At 37.8% G+C, this 23,283-nt stretch overlaps 1 protein-coding gene across 3 annotated transcripts in view; it reads right to left on the reverse strand.

Moving 5' to 3' along the window:
- Nucleotides 1-431: 431 nt before the first annotated feature.
- The window catches only part of LOC146004565 (putative E3 ubiquitin-protein ligase RNF144A), a 200,152-nt gene continuing 177,300 nt past the window's right edge, over nt 432-23,283 (reverse strand). For all 3 annotated transcript variants that reach the window (XM_083143433.1, XM_083143434.1, XM_083143432.1), the window contains exons 3-6: nt 20,031-20,835; nt 11,283-11,445; nt 7,933-8,285; nt 432-3,378 (exon numbers count right to left, since the gene is read on the reverse strand). In XM_083143433.1, the coding sequence (XP_082999559.1) occupies nt 3,130-3,378; nt 7,933-8,285; nt 11,283-11,445; nt 20,031-20,771 (1,506 nt within the window). In that variant the 5' untranslated portion in view covers nt 20,772-20,835 and the 3' untranslated portion in view covers nt 432-3,129. The remainder of the gene's footprint in view (nt 3,379-7,932; nt 8,286-11,282; nt 11,446-20,030; nt 20,836-23,283) is intronic.

Genomic DNA, 23,283 nt, shown 5'->3' on the forward strand with positions numbered 1-23,283 from the left:
GTGATTATTTAGAAAATAACTTTTGGCAGTGTACTTTCATATAAATACAAGAATTATCTCTATGTTCCACACGCTATTTCCTTCATGCTGTTGTTGTTGTTGACTTGGTGCTTTAAGTCCACTTTATGCACAGTAAGGCTAATCGGGACTGGATCTACAGTTTTTAAAGTGGGATCCGAACCACTGTGCCAAGTGCCTCCACCAGGTATCGAACCCAGGACCCCTTGATTACAAGGCGATGACGCTACCACTGCGCCATCAGTGAGGCCCCCATTTCCTTCATGGTAGCAACTAACTTTTTGACCCTAGTATCAACCTGCAATGTGGATATCCTGGATTTGAGTTCTGGGCATGGAAAACTGGCTTTCACTATTTTCTTTAGTATGTAACCAACAGCAGCATTTAAAAAAAGGAATACGCTCTGCTTATTTGTAACTGTCTTTTATTCTTTTGCCCAATGATTTTTAACATTAGAAAATCTACATATCTTCAACAGCAGATTTTTAAATATGAAAACATGAAACTTGTCAGGGTCATCACAAATCACTCAAATTAATTATTACAGTCAGTTCTCTTCATAAATAAGACATTTATGTGAACAAAGTACCAGATTTCAACTCCATGCACCATGGTGTGTGTTCATTGAAAGTGCAATCACAGCTTATCTTGGATAAACAGACAAATAAATAAAATATTTTCTGATAGTATGTTGAAGGAAACTAAGCGCAAGTTTCTGTTTTTTACAGACCTTTCAAAATTAGATTTTTACATAATATGTATTTCCTGTTCTGTATATCAACACAAATATCATGATGCCTGGAACTGAAGTAAAGTAAAGAACGTCTCCCCAAGTACATTGTTTCAACCATGAAATGACACTGGAAACTTCTCCACAAGTATTGCATTTTAAATAAAACATATTTTTGCACTCTGAATATTTAGCACACAGTAAATGGAGAAGAAAGAAACGTTACTTGAATGTTTTTGTAAGAGAAATTTATAACCAAGGAAATCTTGAAACTTAAAACAAATTATTAGTAACCCTTGAACTTTTTAAAATATTATTTTTATTTAGTACAAACAGTAAAAAGAAACAAAAGATTTCTTACTTTATTTTCTAAACAAACAACAGGACAATAAACAATATTCTACTTTTCGCTTCCACACTGTAGTACTGTTCGAGAATACATGAACTTCTTTTGGTTCATTATTAATAATAAAAATAATAACAATAATAAAACACACAGCCAAATTATGGTGGTTACAAGCCTTTGAAAAAAGTTGTGGTGTACTGAATGTTACACCTATACATCTAGCTAGAGCACTGGAAATAAAATGTCTCCCCTTTCGTTTGCAGTATGCAATTCAAAAACTACACTTTCAGATTCATGCCATCCAATGACGTCCACACACTGGTAGTAAAAAAGAAACTTAGACAAAAAATAGGTGATTGTATGCAAATGAACACTTGTTAATGTAATGACAGTCTTATGGCATGTGAACCAGATAGAAATTATGGTTTAGTACACAATTTCTACTCACTTACACATTTTAAAAAAAATTAACAGATCCTTTCTTGAAAAAAACAATATAATTTTGGCACAATGTAACAAAAAAATCTTAATTCATTTAGATATCTTTTTAAAGTTTTCAGTGCACTTTTGCATTATTACTTGAGTAACAAAAAAACAGAGCTTATAGGCCACATTTGTGCTCACATGTAAGCATTGTTATTCTAACTTTACCGCCAAACTGAGCGATTCACACCTTTGTGCAACTATGCAACAATGAAACAGATAAAGAATAGATACAGCAGTTGTTAATCTAAATTGATGAATATTGTCTCCAAACTGCATTTCCTAAGATTTAATCTGTTTAGCCAGGCTTCAAAAATATTCTCCATTGCATATGGCTTATTTTAACAAGGAAGTTTTATGACATTTTGATATTTGCAGTTTTAATGAAATACTTTTACATTAAACTACAAAATTTGATATGAATCACCTTACCATGAATTTTCAGTCTGGAGGAGAAAAGAAATCCGTAATAAGAAGGTAGCTTTCAGTCATTTGACAAAAAATGCATAAACTCTTTGATATATTACATTACATGTATTTAAGCAAAAACTTGTTTAAATTTTAGCATTACAGCTCCTAAAACTTTATTAATTGTTTATGAAATTAAGTTTCCAAAATTGCAGCTGATAGCATAACACTTACATTTTGAAATAATGCTTCCAATTTATGAATGTTACAAAATAATACAGTAAATATTACTATTCAACTGGTTCTTATTCTTTCTGTAGCATATCATCCTGGATGCTCATTGCCAAGATATAGACACACACTGCCTTACATGGCTGATCACTCTATCCTATGTAGCTGGAAAAAGTTCTGGAGAAACATGACAAAACAATGCATCAAGTATATATATATAAAAACTTCAATAGTAACATATACTGTATTATTTTGTAACATTCAACAGTGGTTATGTGAACTTTTAAGAACATTTATTTATTAATGTAAAAACATAGCATAATTCAGTGAACTGCACATAATGTGCAATTTCATTCTAAACAAGGGCTATAGTTAAATTGACGGCTGTCCTAATACATAGTTTGCAAGATATGCAATGAGGATATAGTAAACAAATGAAACATATGAAGAAATAAAACAAATACTTCATTACTAAGTTTTAACTGAAAATTCATCAAAGTTTTATAATAATAATCATTATGTGACAACATTATGCTCAATAGTAGGAAAAATACATACTGCAGATTTCTTTTTAGAAGTTTGATTAGCATTAATGCTTCATATGTCGGGATGCTTGTCTAAATCACAGACAACATATAATATGAGATGCAGTCGCACACATCACCTTTTGAAACTAGTATTTACACTCCACTGAAAAGAGTCTCTTTGTATAATGTAATGTCCATACGTTTCACAATTAATGTACACTGTTGGATTTTCACACCGGACCTAAGAAGAGTTCTTTGCACGCAAGTATACATGATGTTGCAAAAATGTTCTGATTTGTTACTTAAAACATTCAACTTCCACTCTCACACAACAAATTAAATTATGCAAAGTCCCGTTACTTGCGAGAGATCTGTTCTTGATAACTTCACGAGGCAGTTCCCGATGCGACAGACTCTTCCATATCTTCGTCCAACTTGTTGCTGCACACTCGGCATTTACAACACACGATGCACGGAGCAGCAAGCAACAGAAGAGGAGAAGCGACGAGCAGCAAAATGCCAAATCCAGCAAAAATTCCAATCACTTGAGTTCTGTGCCAGATAACGGAAGCTCTGGAATGACCTAGTTTGTTTTTGCACGGTCCTTTATCGTAGTGTCGAAGCAGAAAGTCATCCTGTATGGAAGAAAAGAAACAATTAAATTATGGTCACAGAATAAATGTACAATAGCAATATATTACGTGGCACACTTATTTTAAAACTATGTCCTGAGCACATGCTTTCTCTATTGTTTTCAATATTTGATAACCTGATTGCGCATTTGCTGTACAATTGGCCACACAGAAGAAATTAGTTTTGTTATAAAAAAAAAAAAAAAAACGCACAATTTTTGTACAAGACTGAAGTACATATGAGTGAATAGTTTGGTACAATTTTCAAATATGAAATTCTGGCATTATCTATAAGAGCAAGGACAGCATTTCTATCATTTTTTTAAAAGCTCCTTATTCTACTTCTAATAGGTTCAAGGCAGGCACGTATCTAAAAATATATTTCGGGGAAGGGGGGGTCTGAACCATGTGTCTCAAAATATTAAGAGTAGTCATTGTAATAATAATAATAATAATATATAATTACATTAAATTAATTGAAAAAGTATTAATTAAATATTCAAATTAATGAATATAATATTTTTATTCCATAAATAGGGAACAATACAGTATAAGGATAGTAATATAACAGCATGCAATCATTATCTAGTGTACGTATAGTTAAGGTTGTCAAAATTTGGAAAAAAGAAAGTGCCCTGGCAAGGAAATTAATGTCAAATAGGTAACGATTTTTTTTAATATAAAAAAAAGGATGTTAGATCTAGTTGTCGAAAAGTAAAGTTCCTGGTAATATATGAATATTATTATAAGTAGTAATAAATCTTGGTATTGTTATTCAAAGTCACATGACCCCAATATAATCCTTGCCTTCCAATAAGTTTGGCAGAAATAAATAACCCCGGATCAAACAAGTGTGTATATATATATTAGTCTCATTATTTAGCTGCCCCCCCCCCCCCTGGCGGAGTGGTTAGCACATCATTCTACTACAATGCAAGGGGTCCCGGGTTCAAAGCCTGGGCATGGATGTTTGTGAGTGTCCATTCATCAATTTCATCATATGATCACTTATCCCCATCTTCGCAAATTAGCCAAAAGTGGTACAAGAAGTGAAGTAAAATAAAGCAAATCAATCATTATTTAATTTTGATTATTTTATTATTTGACTATTTTCATTATTTAATTTTAGTAAGTCTTTCGGGGGAGTCCCGACCCCTGGACCCCTCAAAATATGTCCTTGGTTCTAGGCCCAGGAAACAAATCCTGGAACCCTTAATTGTAAGGTGACAGCATTGATAGATTTTTGTAAAACTGAAGTTCCATGTTATTTGTATTAGCAATGATTACAGAAGAGATAAGTTTGAGAATTCATTTCCTCGATCAAAACTGTCACCAACATGGGCAATATTTGGCCCAAAATGTCCTCGCTTTGTGTCCATCAGTTAATGTTATCACCTCGTAACCAACACGCTCCAGGATTGATTTCCAGTGTCAACTTATTAAGTGTCTAGCAAATATAGTCCCGATTAATGCATTTTTACTATCTGGAAAAAGATTGCTCGAACATTTTTTTTGTTCGTTGCAACATAATGCTATCAATACTTTTTAAAATACTTTGTCATCCCTTTTGGGAGGGCATGTGAACCTGCACCCCTCCCACTATAAATATAATATGCATGTTCTATATAGGCACGTCCTTATAGCCTGATAAAACAAGTATGATTCCTAATTCTACCATGATTAGTTTCCAAGTAAAAAAAAGGTAAAGTGCTCCCCTGTGTATAGCACCACGCCATGAAGGCGTATGGGGGGGGGGGGTAACGCCCCACACTTTCTTGATCCGGTCATGCGTGAGGGTGATGTGATCAGCATCACGCCCCTGACCGCCTTTACCCCCCAGGGTTTCCCCCAGGTACCCATGTTATTCAACGCTGGGTGGGCACCGGGGCTGCTTCCATCGTTAGAAAAGTTCCCGGATTTGAACCGGCCGGGGATCGAACCCGGGACCTTTAGCATGGTAGTCAGACGTGTTACCGACTGAGCCACCGTGGATTTTATTCATTTCACTTCAAATTACACAACAAAAACAGTCCTGGTGTTGGGGTAAACACCGTGGAAATGAGAGACAGGAAATAAATGAAGTTACTTGCATTTGTTCTCTTACATTTGAGACAACAGGGTGGCCACTCTACGATCATGATAAAATTCAAGTACAATTCCCAGTTTTCAAGAAGAACTTTTCAAAAATTTAAAAAGTGCAAAATGTAAATAACCTGTGTGATTCCAATTCTACCAAATTGAATTCAATTAAACAGTATATATTTATATACATATTTAAAATATTTAATTTAAGGTGCAGAGTTTGCATTTGGCATTTAACATATTGAGACTTGAAATACATCTACAAGCACAAGTCATAAATATTACAGAATATACTAATCAACTGAAAATTGTTAATTGTATAAGGATTTCAAACTCAAATTTACCCATCAACTTCAAGATATCCTATCTTGCAATATTCTTCCGGCTGTCTAACAGATTTTTCTGCAAAGAACACTAACAAATTAAACGGATTGAGAGGATTCTGTTTTATTTTCCACACAGCTTTCTTTTCCTTCCTAGATACAAATAAAAACTAAACTGTGAAAAACTTGCCTCAGGGCATTTATAAATATGTATAAATTCAATGGGATTTGGATTAATAAAAGTTGCAATTTTTCACATCTACGGAGCCAATAATTCATGCAAAATTTCCAGAATTCCCAGTGACAAAGTTAAAATAACACACTAAAAATGCTGAATTTATTGCAAAATAACACACTATAAACATTTAAAAAAATTAACCATTACATTTATTTTACACTAAATTCTGCTTAGGTTGTGACCGATTACTTTGGGTCACGTAAAATAACGCACATGTAGGACAAAAGCGTGATTACGAGGAACAGGAATAGTGTGTAGGAAGTGTGTTGGATTTCAGTGAGTGTGGTTTGCATAGTGTCGCAACAGAAGCTGTAGCTAGGTGGGTAAGAGCTTCAATGCTATTGGTTAACATTGCATGGTGTGATTATGCTAAGACCAATCACAGCCTTAGAGTTGCAATGGGGTGAGTGATGCAAAAAGGACGAGAACAGTGCAGTTGGGAACAGAGAAGGCGTAACATCAAGTTTCTCGGAGAGCAAAGATTTCCTCGGTTGGCAGTAGTGCCATCAGACGTCGCACTGCGAGTACCCCGAGGTTGACCAAAGGATGAAAACGGTTCAGTTCGAGACGCGGAAAGATTGAGAACTGCTTCCCCGGTTGGCAGTAGTGCCTTCAGATGTCACGTTGCGAGTTCCCCGCAATTGACCAAACTTTATCCGGGCATCGAGAAAATACTTTTAAACGCATTATACGGTAGTTTAAATCGTTAGTAAAGTTAAGCTGGTGAAGAGTTGTTATTGAAACAAATTGTTACTATTTTCATCCCACACCACATCTGGCATAAGAAGAACAGCATAAGAAGAAAAGTTGATATTGATTATTGGAAATACCACTGTTTATAGTGTAAAATGTAGTGAATATTGGATTTGAAGGTTTATTTTCAAATACAAGGTAAAAATTAGATATTATTAGTAGTTTATTTCCTTTTGTGTTAATCTTATGTATTTACTGTTCACTAATTAGCTAACTTAAGACTTGCGAGATATGCTTACAGGCCGAAACAAAGTGTTAGGTAATAATCAAAATCTAATTATTGATAACAACTCGTTTGAACCAGTTTCCAAATTCAAATACTTAGGAGTAATATTAACAAATGATAATTATATTAAAGAGGAAATAAAAAGTAGGCTTAATTCAGGAAATGCATGTTATTTCTCTCTTCCTAAACTTTTGTCTTCTCGTTTAATATCTAAGAAACTAAAAGTTAAAATATACAAAACAGTAATTTTGCCTGTGGTATTATATGGGTGTGAAACTTGGTCCCTTACATTGAAAGAGGAACATAAATTGAGAGTATTTGAAAATAAGATGCTTAGGAAAATATTTGGACCTAAAAGGGATGAGGAGACAGGTGAGTGGAAAAGGTTACATAATTTAGAACTACATAATTTGTATTCATGTCCAGATATTATTAGAATAATTAAATCAAGAAGACTTAGGTGGGCAGGCCATGTGGCTCGAATGGGAGAGGAAAGAGGAGCTCACAGGATTCTTGTTGGGAAACCTTGTTGGGAAACCTGATGGTAAGAGACCTGTAGGTAGGCCAAGACGAAGATGGAGGGACAACGTTGAGATGGACCTAAAGGAAATCGGTAGAGATGGAAAAGAGTATATAGATCTTGCTCAGGATAGGGACAGATGGAAGGTCTGTGTTGCTGCAGCCATGAACCTTCGGGTTTAAGAAGGCTAGAGAGTTAGTTAGTTAGTTAAGACTTGCGAGTGACTGGTCGGTCTGGTGCCATAAACCCAGAGCTCGCAAGCCGAATCAAGTTACTACAATCAAAGCATTAGTAACATTAGAAAGTAAGTAATCAACCACAAAATAAAAATGGTTGAAAGGTCAGCATTTTGAATGTTTTATTAAACATGGAAACAAGACTTAATAAACTTAAAATGTATAAAAATGATACTTACATCCAAAGAAGCTAGACAGTACCAACAGAAAACATGTTTACACCTCTTGCACATCATCTGGGCACAGCCTGCATCCTTTTCGATAGGAACATTGCACATTGGACAGCATTTAATGACATCATTGTCAAACGGAATCCCGTCAAACTCAGTCCGTCCTTCCTTAGCCAACTGTTTGGTGTTCTCGTCACAAGAAACACCAAGGTGCCAGGGGTTCTTGCAGTTTGAACAAAAGTCTGTATCACACGTCGGACAGTGCACACTTTGAGGAACACATTTTTCCATTGGACAGACATCACACACAGTCTCACATCCGGCACGGGGACACCATGTTCGACTCACATCCAAGTCCACTTCTGCACACAAAGTAAAACATTTTCATCAATATTAGTATATTGGTATCAACAAATAATTTAAATACCATCAATTGTAATAAGTTTAAACATGCTAAACAAATGGAGTTTAACTGATTAGAGCAGTATGTTAAAAAAATGGTCCTTACAAAAATATTATGAGAAGTAAAAAATCTCAATTTTTCCAAAATTTTTAAAAATTGAAGTGTATATGTCAAATTTGTCTTGTGTTTCCATCTCTTCCAAGTTACGGATAAATGCTTCATCTACTGAACAATGAAAACACAATTTTGTTCTGAAACTAAACACACAATGCACACACAGAAGGAATGAGAATTATAATACCTTAAGTTGTAATGACTTCAGAAATCTTTCACGTGGGTAGGGTCACTAAAGCCTATACGACCAAAAAACAAACACAGACTTTTCATATCCAGATGTCAAAGAGTTTCCAAGTACAGGGAGAGCCAGGGGATCGGAGACCCATTCGCTTGTTACCCTGTGGCGACTGTTAGGCTTTGCCACACCTTAGACTTGTTGGGCATGCCATTGCCACCTATTTTCATTTCAGGCACAAGTTTGGCAAAGCAGAATAAATCAAGAATTTTCCCTCCCCATGGTGAGTGGACCAAGCAGATTGATTCAAAGGTCCATGTGACCCTCCCTGCCTTTCAAAAAAGACAAAAATAGAATTTGAAGTTGGATCTTTGAGCAATCAGGCTTTAGTAAAGGGAGATGTATCTCTTGGGACAAAGTATGCAGTACAGAGGAATTTCCACTGAACCTTATCATGAAAATTGCAATAAGAACTGCTGGAAGGAAGAGAGAGAAAGAGAGAGAAAGAGAAAGAAAGAAAGAGAGAGAGAGAGAGAGAGAGAGAGAGAGAGAGAGAGAAAGAGAGAGAAAGAGAGAGAAAGAGAGAGAGAGAGAGAGAGAGAGAGAGAGAGAGAGAGAGAGAGAGAGATACATAGATATGGATGTAGTGGGGAAAGACAGACATTGTTTGTCTTCCTTGTGAGAAAAGACAAAAGCAAAACACATCCAAGTAATCCAGAGCAAATTTAAGAGACAATTCAAGGATCCCCATTCTAGTTGAAATCACAAACTGGCTGCAACAATTGCTGCTGTAGACAGCATATACATTGTTAAGTTCCAGCACTTTCAAACTAATGAACTCTGCACCATATTACATCATAACAGACAACAATCTTATTCACACATTAGCATGAGGAAAAACTGCATACACAGTTTTAAACAATGAAATTATTGTAAGACGAAACTCTCAATACAAGGTCATGATCTTATTGTCTAAGGGTTGTCCCATTGTTCTATAGAAATTGCATTATGTGCAGATATTTTTCAGGGCCTGGCAAGTTTTCAACTGTCAGTAAGGGTCAAAGTCAGACATTACTCTTTACTAAGCATATGATAGCGAACATTCAATCTTTTTCTTGGAATTGGTGTGTGTTCGCTCTACTTTCATTGTTTCATAAACTCTTCTCCCTCTTTTGGCCAAAAAGCATTCTCAAGAGCAATAACATTTTATTGTTATCCAACACTATTAGTTAAAGACAAATTTTCCAAATTGTGCAAACTAGAGATTGAACCAGTCCGTCAACATCCACTGGAAATTGCATCCCTGCTTTCAAGTTAACCAGGTTATATTTCAGATTCTACCATTTAATCAAAATAATAAATGGTTCTACAATTGTAACAATTCCCAAAATTAGAGTTTTATGTAAGAAGTCAAAGAACATAAATTTAGGAAAATTTTGCCACCAACTTTTCAATCTTTTTCTTGGATAAGGTGTGTGAAAGTCAATTACAAAATTAAGTTGTGCTAGATATTAAATCGTCTGGTGGATAGAGTAGAAAAATCTCCCTAAGGATATAACAATCTTCTATATATATAAAAATGGATGTATGTGTGTGTGGGGGTGAGTGGTATGTTTGTTTGTTCCAGCATAACTCTCGAACACCTGGAGCAATTTCAACCAAACTTGGTACACATATCACTTGCAATCTGGAAAGAATACTTTGGGAGTAAGATACCCCTGGCACTCCTAGGGGTAGGGTGAGAAGGGGTGACATGTAAAAATAATCTAAAACCACCGATATTAAATTCCGTACAAACAGACATCCGTGACTCTATGCAATCTGAATGACAGTGTTTCAAGGGTTGTCTAACATTCAGGCTGTGTTGCAAAAACGACCGATATTAGTGTGGAATCCATAGTTTTCGTGACACTCCCAATGCGGTTCAACTTCACCTATCGGCATGGTGGTGAGAGGGGATGAAAAATAAAATGCCACAAATGACCTAGATTAGTGTCGAATCCATAATTTTTGGAGTTGCTAAGCTAATTGGTGGTATTCACGATCACATTTCAAATTAGTTACATTTTACACTATAGTTAGAATTCATTATTTTCCTGTCTAATACAAGACTGGGATACATAAATATCCGGGCAACGCTGAGCAATCAGCTACTAATAATATAAATTTGGAGTAAAATCGGTTTATTTTTATTAGTTTATGATATTTATTATTGTTTAATAATGATCATAACCATGGTAATAATAAAAATGTATCATGGGCTGCCCCCCACCCAATTACAAAAATTTCTGGGGATGCCCAAAGAACAAAAGTTCTCTAATGATTGTGGTGTGAAACCAACCATATGAAGGGCCCCTTTTACCTCAAGGCATGCCTGAACCATGGATCTGTAGGGCCTTGTGGGGTCCTTATATTACTATGGGGGGCACGAGATATTGGGGATGTGTGGATAAACATTGATTTTTGATGGATAAACAGATTGCTAAATTTATTATCAAATTGTTCTTCCTTGTTGTGTGTTCAAAGTTATTTTCTTACAGCTATTATCACTATTTACATTACAATACACAAATATATAATTGTGTATGATTTTGTACATCACAATTATCTATATTAATATTTTAGAAGTGAAATACTGCAAGTATAATCAAGAGTCATACATACCTCTATTTAGTCTAAATTTATTGTGCTTCTCTACCATTTCCTTCATGACTAGACTTTCGATTTCAGTAATTGAGATTTCACCCTGCTTCTCACATTGAGCATCTGGACATGAGATATCATATGCTCCCTCCTGAATTTCAAACTCCACATAGGATTTCATGCACTGAAACAAAGAACAAAAAAGTGTTGTTAGCCACGATTCAATCAATTTGCATTATCTTATTTCTGCCTCAAAATGCAATATTGAAGAATTATTTATTATTCTTTCCTTCCCAAAATAATAGTAACATCTAGAATTTTATTGGCAGACATTTCCCAAGGTCGAACTTATTACTCAAGTAGGGTTCCTGTGACCATCAGCAGTTCGATTTGCTGTACCAGTTTGTGTAGTAACTCTCAGAGCCAACATATTCATTGGAGAAATCAACTATTATTTTGGGATGGTTTATTTGAAACACAGCACACAAATGCTTACTTAAAGTGTTATATATTTTAATTAGAAAATTACAATAAACAGAAATATAATACTTCTGAAGCTTTCCCGGTATCAAATGGCAAGAGATTCTACCAGAATATCAGCCAGGTCAGTTTCAGATAGACTCAGAGAGCTAACGTCAATCTCAACTTTATGATTTAAACATTAAAGTGAAGATGATAGCATTGTTAGGTATTAATGGCCTGTCCAGGATTCTTGTAGAGGGGTAGATATAGTTTCTTTAGTGCTCAGTCCTCATTTTGCCCTGTTTTACTGTCTTTTGACGTTCTTTTTTTTTTTTTTTTAGGAATACTGGGCCAAAGGGGGAAATGTAGGACATCCACCAACCCCACCCACTTGGGCACACCACTGGATGATACCTCTCAAAAGTTCATGAGCCTGTCTGGAATGGACCTTGCTGACATCCAGAGGGAAATTCTCATCATGATGAAATTCGAAAGAGAAATACAACATTTCAAGCTCTAATGCATAAACATATCATAATTACAGAATTACAATGAAAGTTTAAGGAATTTTCATTAGTTACTTCTTGTGAAGACTTGTTAGTGAGGTCTTTCTTCTGTGAAATACAATCTTAAATCTGCATAACTTATTGAAAATATTGAAAACTGGCAAGTACTAAAAAATGAACAGGATTCCGTTCAAGACTTAATAAATTTGCCAAGAAAATCTCCATGAAGGAAGGCATATTCTCTTGTTCGTGATTATCCTTAGTAAAGCAAGCAAGTCAAAACTAATTGCTTTATCTTTGTTGTTATGACAACCCCTCCCCCCGAATATTTTTGGTGGGAGAATTTTATTAGAACAAAATGGTTGGTGGGGGAAATCCCCCAGGATTTCTCACCCTGTTTCAAATTCATTTTAATTATATTTTTAAAAAATGCCTGTTTCTTGGACTGTCTGTCCAAATGTTCATGTAGTTTAATTGTTTATAAAACAATTATGTACAAAAGGACTCGTACCTGTACAGTACAAACTTAGGAGTTTGTCTTCACTAACGTTTTAGAAGAATGGCTACTCTACTCGGTGGCGTGCCCAAGGGAAGGGGGGTTGGCGGGGGTTATACCCCCCCCCTTGGCCCAGTATTCCTAAAAAAGAACCTCAAAGTTATGAGGGCTAACTACCAAGAAAAAGTATACATAACCCCTCCCTTTTGAAAATCCTGAGCACGCCACTGACTCTACTCTATTTCTCCGATTTGAAGTAATCACTCCACATACCTACCATATTACTTCTAGATTTGTCTTGTATTCGGAGCTTGTATGTAACGTGAAACTTTCCAAGCAAACTGAACACCTCATTCACCGTCCTAGGACAATGAATCTCATTAAACAGATGCGACGGAAGTTGAGAGAATCAAACAGCAGAAGGGGGGGGAGAGAGATCGTTCACCCCCAAGGAAAAACTGTTTTTGCGCAGTTAGTGACGCTGCTACAGAAATGAGATCTGTCTTTTGCGTCTGCAGGAAATGGGGAGGGGCAGAGGGTGAAACCTTTCGTTCTGCAAGTGATTTAACGTACGTAACAGGAGCTATAGCATCATTAATTTTGTTCTCATCATTTTCAGAATTGAAACCTTATCCCTCGCGTACTTCCACTTTTCGTTAATTGTGATAATTAAAAATCGCGAATCGAACACGCGACAGCTTCATACCTTCCATGGCAGGTTGCACTTCACTCCACCGTGATTTATAGGAATGTGAAGACTTGTGAACAGTGGTATCGATTCTAAAGTACTTTTTTAAAACATTTAATTGCACTGTTATCATGCTATGTCTCGTGTTGGCCGTAACATTAGATCAATCAATGCAAACCTGGCTTCGGGCTATTGAGTTTTGGCATAATAAACATCTCCATGAGCAACAGTGTTGCAAGCTCTATTGTTTTTCTTGCCAGGAGTAAATTAGCATGTAAATGTCCAATATACATATAAAAAAATGGAGAGCTAGTACATTTTCGCTTTCCCAAAGATCAAAAAGGTCGAAATTCAATTCGCGACAAGTTCAAATTGCGCCGGTTTTAAAAATTGATTCGAACTCGAACAGATATTGCATACTTCACGCATCCAATGCATGCCGATTTTTTTGCCAATCCTTCATAATAGCGCATTACGTATGCACATAATTGACCACGATTTTCTTCTACATTTGAGAATCTCCTACGCATGAAAGGACGTTATAAAAACTTGCTCCGACTGGGGATCCATTTATAATGCCTGATACGGACTTATCTTTCACAACACGTATTCTGCAATCCAGCTCGGTAACTTTCCTGTAATTGCTTTTTACAATCTTTCGGTTCTGCAGACGATAGTCTGTTGCACAATTTCTTGCCTGGTAGTAGTTTTTGCCTTAGCAGAATCGTCATTCGATAACATAGATGCTGACAATTCCAGTGGGACGTTATTTATGAGGGTTATTTTCCGCACCCCCACAAATATTCCTTATTGATTGACTTGCTTTATTTTACTTCGCCTTTGGGGCCACTTTTAGCTAAGTGGGAATGAGTGATGATGACATGATGAAATATGAATGGTCACTCACAGCCATGCCCAGGTCGGGATTCGAACCCGGGACCCCTGGTCTCACAGCGATGTGCCACTCCGCCACGGGGGCCGGCAAATATTCCTTATTAACAAACAATGATATTGTAAGACCGAACTATCCTAGCTGGTTAGCGCCGCGACCCTTATCTTGTTAACTGATATGCTCTACGAATGAAACCAATTGAAATACGTATATAGCTGGTTATTTATTAACAGCGTCATTTTTGCGGCGATGAAACACGCAGAAGGAATTACAAGCAGAATGATTGCCTCGACTGTTATCACCGGGTCACTACAAGTTGTTGCAGTAAGATTATCGATATAACAATTTTATGCCGTCTGGGGTCTCATTCTTGTCTAATCTACTTAAATTCGCATGCTCATTTTCTGGGTGAAAAATTACGCGTAGGTTTCGGAGTTGATGTTTGATGGCACTGTTTTCGTCATGTGGCATGTCGAGGGGCGTATCGTAAGCCACAAAATTAAGTTTTCTGACAGTTATTGCATATATTTACTGGCCCCACAGTGGCGTACTGTCGGGGGTAAAAGGGATCCCAATGCAGAACAGTGTTGAATCCAGCAACATTCCTCCGGCCACTAAACTTCAAGACATAGATTGATTGATTTAGTTTATTTTACTTCGCGTTTTGTGCCTCTTGGCTAATTTGCGAAGATGGGGATGAGTGATGAAATAATGAAATTGATGAATGGACATTCACAAACAACCAAGCCCGAGCGGGATTCGAACCCGGGACCCCTAGCGTTGCAGCGCGATGAGCTAACCACTCGGCCACAGGGTCCGGCTTCAAGACATAGACATCAAATTATAATACCAATGGAATAATTCTAATAATTTTAAAATGGTTTCTTACTTCTGATATGTAATTAAATTCAGTGTAATTAGGTAACTATCATTTTCAGAATAAAACTTTCTGTGGGTACTTGTCTCCTTCAGCATTTGACACTATGCTTGTCAAATTTCTTAGCTATTGCGTGAATACTCTGTCAGGTTACTGAAATTTTCGGTGAGATTCCATCCCCTGAATTCATCACTGATGCAGGCAGTGTCTCGGTCTCACCTCGAGTTGTCATTTGTGAATGGGTGTCTCGTTCTCGTCTCGAAATATATAGTATAAACAACATATGCAACGTACAGTGGAACCCATGAGTATTACCGTGCAAATTGTCCATGACTATTTTCAATAATTTTTCTCTTACATCCTGTGCGTTTTTAAGCGATGGATTTTTATGTATGCTGGTGCAGAAGTTGTCAACAGCTTGTTTTGAGTCTTCTTTTATTTCTTGAAGCTCTTATCGGGTCAAGTAAAGTGCACGAACATGGTGATGGACAATTTGCACGGCAATAATCATGGATCCCACTGTACCACAGCACAAACTTTCTATAGGTAGTTAAAGCGAACAGTTGTCCTGTTCTAAGCTTAGTATAGAGCCCTGAAAAAAAAAACGTGATTTTATTCCGAATGCATATGCAGCTATGCAGGGCAAGTTCACAATTACTGCTAAGTTTAGATATTTTTCTCAACACCACACCAAAGTCTCGCCCTAAAAAATATTACTGAATGGCACTATCCACTAAAGCGGGACTTCGAGCCACATTCCTCAGCTTTCACCGAGCAAACCTAAAAGATGGCATCGCCGTTCATGCTTTCGCCCTCACAAGAACTTTCTATTGTAGCGTAAGAATGTCAACTTTGAATAATTTCCAAACGACCGCGACTCGGTCTGAACCCTTCTCTCAACATGCGAACAATGAGACTGGACAACAATGGCAACTTTCCTCACAATCAGCAATCAATTTTTTTGTCGTGAGAGAAGCTTTCCACTGTAGTAAGTGTTCCACTATCATGTCAATGGGCTTCGAGTAAGTTGAACCAACGTTTACAACTTTGCGAGAATTGGCAATGTTCCCTCACTTCCATTACTAAATGTTCATACTGCTTGTTGGGTTACACCTATATAAAGAATAACAACCACACGTTATCGCAATAAGCCAAGAAAACGATATTGTCTCAAGCTTGCTTTAAGAAAAAACATCGGAAGGAAAATGATGGGCCAAGCAATGCCTGACTCTCGCTCAGTGGAGCGGTATACCAGAGACCTGGGTGAGTTTTGTTCGAGCCTGCATTTTTCGCTTCAATTTCTATGTCATACATCTCCTGTGTACACCAAGTGGCTAGGCAATATCGTTGTGTGAGAACCAGAGGAACGTAACTCAAATTATCAAACTTACAGGAAAGAACGCCAGAGCCAGGAAAAGATGGTAAAATGAGGGCTTAAAATATATAATGTAACCCCTCCCTTTCGAAAATCATGGGCACGCCACTGGGGCCCATATATTGAGGAAAACCTGATGGAAATCTTCAGTCTACAACCCAAAAGCCTCAAAACCGGACGCCATAACGTGATCGCTTACAACGTTGAAAGACAGTAACTCCTACACAGGCAGTGATTTCTGGATGAAATATTTAAACCACTTCGGTGCTACCTAAAGGAAAGAAGTGCATTGACCCAAATCGAACCACCTTGCTCTCTGAAAAAAGCAACCAAGGTCGCGCACGCCCACCTTCCCTCCCAGGTGCGCTAGATCTGAGAGATCAATAGAATCATTCTACTCTCGGACTCTCCAAGTCAAAATGAACACCAGCGGAGGATACACACATCAGATCAGAACTGCAGATTTCAAAAATCGCAACCACGGGAGTGGAAACTAGCCACGGGGTCAAATTTACTGACATAACTGACCACAATAAGACAAAAGAAAGGAAAAACATGATTACTGACCACTTTCAACAGCCAGTTGATAAATTAGCATTTTGAAAGTAAAAGTTCATTTCTTTTAAAACACAATATATCTGGCATCCAACTTCCTCATAACACATCCCTTTATTGAATACAAAACTAAAGTTACTTAAGAAGACAAAATGATTCATTTTATACTAAAAATAAATATGGTTAACACACACATACGTATCTAGAAATATGCTTCGGGGCGGGGGCGTGGGGGTCCGAACCAAGTGCTCATAATAATAATGTTTAATCTAAAATAATTATAATTATATTAATTAGTATTAATTAAAATATTCAAATTAATTAATATTATATTTTTATTACGTGAATACGTAGAAGGATGGTATACGAATAGTGATGTAACACCACGTCATCATTATCTAGCTTAGGTGTAGTTACGGTCGGCAAAATTTGTAAAAGAAAAAAACCCTGATGTATTATGAATGTTACGTTATAAGTAGTAATAAATCTTGCATAAATCTTATTTGGTGCTGTCATTCAAAGTGGTATCATTACAATATAATCCTTGGATTCCAATAAGTTTGGCGGTAATAAATACCTAACCCTCGATTAAACAAGTATATTTTAATTATTTAATTTTAGTTCTTTTATTATCTAATTGTTGTACTTAGTGTTTCGAGGGGGGTCCGAACCCCACCCCTAAATATGCCCCTGTTAAAACCCTATACACAAAGAAGACTTGGTAACATAACATGGTGGGACATGGTGGGAAGCAGAGAAGAAAACATGGCCATCCTATAGTAACATTTCAGTTTTGCATCTCTTATGGAAAGTCAATGCTCAAGAAATGTTTTTTCATATCTCGGCCATCTTGTCAGTAGAGTAACAGTTATTACTAAGTTAGGAAAAATTATAAAAAAAATGTGTGTTGAGCTGAAAAATTTGTCCTCTCAGTTGGGAAGTTACCAAAAAGCTATACAAAAATCATAAATTCCAGTCATAAAACCAAGAAATACAGACTTCATGCAACATTTTTTAGACAACTACAAATTACAGACGAAGATGAAAAAATTGGCTTTTACTGACCATTTCCCCCATAAATAGAATAATTGACCACCTGAACGGCTGCCTGTTGCAAAACAGTTAAATTGGCATTTTTTTTTAAAAAATAAAATGTTACAATTTAGCATGTGTAGGAAAATGATCTCTTTAAACGCCTGTCATAATGTTTCTAACATAAGTTCTTAAAGCATGAGGCACTTTGTGCCAACATTATTTATTTTAAATAATAAATAAAATAGAAAACAATACATTAACATTTACATTGGTGTTTCTGGCAACCAACACTTTTTACACAATATGCTGACTGTCTCAAACTGTCTTCATCAAGTGCATAACAATGATGCTAAATCAGATGTTTCAAATGGTCCACATATTGTGTAAAGGTTAAACGCAAGAAAAATCAGTAAACCAAAGTATTAGCATTTTACAATACACTTGTTATTTAATATAATCACATTCTTAATTTATTTCGTCTTCATCCCTTGCAACAAAACAATATTCCAAAATAGCATTCTCACTTTTGTGTGTAGAAAAGTCATGGTTACAAGAAAATTGTGGCCTGCCTGAGCAGTATTTGTAGTGGACAGTGTTAGCTGAGTGGATGCTGCTATGGTTTAACGTGGTGATGAGACAACTGGGGGGGGGTGATGATTTATAAAAAAATTGCTAGCTGGAGCATTATATTTTATATAATGGAAACAAGGCTTAATGGTGTTATAGCAGGAGGGATGTCATTACCCCACATCACCCCTCACTTCGAGCACTGGGCCCAAGGAAAGCTTTATGCGAAAGTTAACACATATAGCCAATGAACACAAAAATTATGCTCATCTTGCTTGTAATTTTGTGTAACAAAACAATAGGTACCATTTTAAAATAAAACACTCTACATGCAATACGTTGCATTGTAAACTACAAGATACTACAAATACAGCTTGCAATTGGTAGTAAATGCATTAGAGTCTGTATGACATATATTGGCAACGAAGTTTACATTCCCATAAGTTGCAGCATTCACATTGAGACTTAAGAGCAAGTGTTGATATTTACTTTTAGGAGGAATAAAAACAGACAGAGCAAGAATAAAAATAATGCTGACAATTACCCAAGTAGTATTTTTGCATTAAATTATTAGTTTCTCATTTTAGCACTTTACTCATTTCCAGCAATGTTTGATCACTTTGTTTTTAACAAAATACAAGTATTCATTAATTAATGTAATAATTATGTAGAGAATTAAATTATATAGTTTCAAAAAGGCACCTTAGATGTACGATAAATGAAAATTGAAACAGCACTTATTCAGTGGCGTGAACAGGATTTTCGAAAGGGGTGTGTGTGGTTCTTTTAGTAGTCAACCTTCAATTTGCTTTTTTTTTATGCCTTTTCCGTTGTTGTTTTTTTGGGGGGGATATTGGCCCCCGCCAACCCCTCTTGGGCACGTCACTGCACTTATTATTATATGGATTCCAATAATTCACTGTTTTGTCTCTGTGGATAGGAGCAGACATCTATACTCTGAATATTCTGATAATAAAATGAGGAATTGTTATGGAAGGAGAAATGTTTAACCAAGGTGCTTGTATTATTTTATATAATGACATGTCCCATACCATTTGTGGCACAAAAGCCACTGCAACTTGGTCAAAGGAATGCAAATAAATCAAAATCAAATACAGTGTCAGGGGGGCTTGGCATGCATCTAGGAGGAGTTCAGGCCCCCTTGTCTCCTACCTAGCTACGGGCTAGGTATATTTTCATCTAGAACATGAACAAATGGGGGTGTTGGAAGAATCTATGTGGAATCGCCAAACACATTCGTGCGTTTACTGTTGTGGCACTGACATGCAAAAGAAAAAAAAAACAAATGCACCTACCTCTTTGCAGAATATGCACCTACAGTCCTGTATCTCGAAGACATCTTTGAAAGGCACGTCGACGAGACACAGCTTGCACAAAACAGTCGATGCGTTCTTCTCGACGGTGGGGTCGACGTTCAGGGAGTACCTCGACGAGGCCATGCTGAGCAGGCTGTTGCATCTGGAGCACATCCTGGACGATGCGGGCACCCGCAGCCTGTTCACGGGCTTCATGGGTTCCAGGAGGGCCTGTCCTTCGGCCAGGAGCATGTTCCTGGAGGACGCGGCCCTCGGGAGCGACCGAGAAGGCGCCGCCGAGAGCTTGGACGAGGAGGACGCCGATCGTATGACCGCCAGGCTGGACAGCGCGATGGCGGTCTCGCACTTCCTGATGGCAAGCTCGCGTCCATGCTCCACCGGCGGCGCCAGGCTGGTGCAACTGCCGTCCCTTTTCATGGGCAAGGAAGGTCCCAGGAGATCCGAAACGGTCCCGGTGCTCCCTCGGTTCCCCATCTCGCCCCGGGACCGAGAGCGTTTGAGGAGGGTGCGTAGGCTTGGCATCAGATCGATGCTGGTTGTGCGCGAGATCCAGCCGGAGACTTGCTGCGTGGGCGTGGCCCGCTCCACGGCGCCGTACGAGGCTACTTCGCACGGCCGCTGGGGCGTCAGAGGGAGCTCCTCGGGCACGCGCTCGAAGCGCACGCGGCTTGCTTGAACTCTTCGGCACCCGACGACCTCACTGCTGGAGTGACCCGTCATCACACGAGCCGGGGGGAAGAGAGACGATCCACGGGGAACTCAGCGAAGGACATCTGAGCACAGCCTGGAACAACAGAGAACATTTCCATAAATACATAACACATTATTAATTTTCTTTAAATATAAATATATATTTCTCAGAATCACATGAAATGTGTCACATCTTGTTAGACGTGAATGTAAGAACGCCCACATCAGTGATTAGCACAGAACTCCACAACTCCAGGTTCGAATCCCGGACTGTTTTTGGTGAGTTACCCTTCATCAATTTCATTAAAACATCACTTATCCTCATCTTCGCGATAGCCAAAAGTGGCAGAAATGCGAAGTAAAATAAACCAAATCAACAAACCAATCAAAAATAAGAACGTTGAATAAAAGTTATAAACAACACACATATTCTACTTAAAACAGGTGAACGCAAAACACATACAAAAGTTCTACCACTCCTGCACGCGCTTTTTCTTTTTCCAGTCAACTTGTGAATGAGGGTTCATTTCTTGCTCTCTGATTGGCTGTTGGAAAGTTACGGTGCTCTGATTGTGAGAATATCTTATTTGCGCTGTACGTTAGGTTGGGTTAGATTTGATTAGAAAGCAGCAACTTTGCGCTGAAAATAGGAAATAAGATATTCTCACAATCAGAGCACCGTAACTTTCCAACAGCCAATCAGATAGCAAGAAATGAACCCGCATTCACAAGTTGACTAGAGAATAGATTCGCCTCCTTGTGCATCATAAGACAACCATGACTAAGTGAAGAAACAAATGACAAAATCTTGACGATTACATGTTTGAGGTCTGGCGCATAAGTTAACCAGGATACGACACGAATGCGTTTGGGGTTCTGCGATAATTAGATATCAAATCGATATTGCCAGAGGCAACCCTAATTCTACATACTAAGTTCTTTGGAGGAAGCAAAATGAAGACATGCTCTCTCCCCCTCTTCTGCTCTCTGCCACACACACACGCGCACATATACACAAAGGGTTTAATGACAACACTGTTGTTGATTCAAAAATATTCATATGGTAACAGTGAAAAAGTAATAATTAACTTCAGATAAGTTTTCTGGCCGTAGGAGATTAATATAGATTGTCGCGATGTGTGCAGTCCCACTCCCAAGTCCCCAAAATTAGCAACCAGGGGAGGTGCAGAATCCACAGGACGTAATTCCCACCCCCTTTGGAACACACACACAATTTCAAACAGACATGTAGAGCGTAAGGCCTTAGTGGCAGAGTGGTCGAAGCCAGAGGTACCCCGTTCAAATCCTGAATTAAGGCATAAATGTATCATTGTCTTCGTTCATCACACGTCATCAATTCATCCTTATCGCTGCCGTTACCAAAAGAGATAGAAAAGTGATGTAAAATAACCGAAATAGAATCGTTCGCGATCAAAATGTCATGACACAAAAAGAACGGAAGCTAGCGGTTTCGGCTAAATATGACAAAATTTACATCACCGGAAGGCGGGTGACGTTTCAAGATTCCAGGAATATCCCCAAATAACCCAACAAAAGATAAGTAACGTCTCCAGCGAAGTCCGGTAAATGGCCACGATAACCTCAGCAACCTCCTTTCTGACTCATGACCCAACTATTGGGAATTGTGCTTCAATGTGTTGTCAGCAAAATGGGAACAATGCCTGTTCAATTCCTCACACACACTATCTTATCTCATTACTCAAGAGAGAGATATGGGACTATAATTCGCATCCATTCTCCTGAAATGAGCCAAGGTCGCCGTTCGCCCTACGACGCACGTACTCTTCTCATTAAATTCAAAAGCTTGCCAATTGTAGTTTGCGACGCACTTCGTACAAATGCAGAGATTGTTCTGCCATACACGTTTCATCATAACTAGGGAACGCAGAGGTGGCGCCGCCACTTTTGCCCCCCCCCCTCTATGCTAAATCTTATCTACAAAGGGAAATATACTGTCTTTGCCCTTATCCCCCTTTCACCCCCTCTTTGATGCTTCAGCACCTTTTTCCTTCCTTTCCTTTCATGTTTTGTTAAAAAATTGGACAGAAAAATAAATGATTTTCACTCTTCTTCAGCAGCTACATAAAATCCTATAGTCTAATTTTGTAGAACAGAACGAGAGCTATATAATTGTATAATACAATCATTGCAGCCCAAATAGTTCCCAAGATAATGTAGCAAAACCCGCGAGAGAAAAGACAAACTTCAACAAAACGTTTTCGGCAGAACCACAGTTCTCTCTGCGGTCCGCGCGCATTATATATAGAAGGTGCAGAAGAAGAGAGCATTGAATACAGGCATTTTATCAGCACCTTTTTGAAAACGGAAAGGGGTAAAGAATAACATGCAACTGTATTACATTAGAATCAAGACTCGGTGCATTACTCAAGAGTTTCAGAGCGGGGGGGGGGGGGGGTCATCAGAATCTTCAATCTGGGGAAGTATAAGGTATTTTTTAAAAGGTGAGCATTCGGTCAAAATGACCATAAATTTAAGATTTCAAAAAAATGGGAGGGAGGGG

This window comes from Lepisma saccharinum, chromosome 22 (genome assembly GCF_977018435.1).
Source record: "Lepisma saccharinum chromosome 22, izLepSacc3.1, whole genome shotgun sequence".
In the NCBI taxonomy this organism is placed as follows: Eukaryota; Metazoa; Arthropoda; class Insecta; order Zygentoma; family Lepismatidae; genus Lepisma; species Lepisma saccharinum.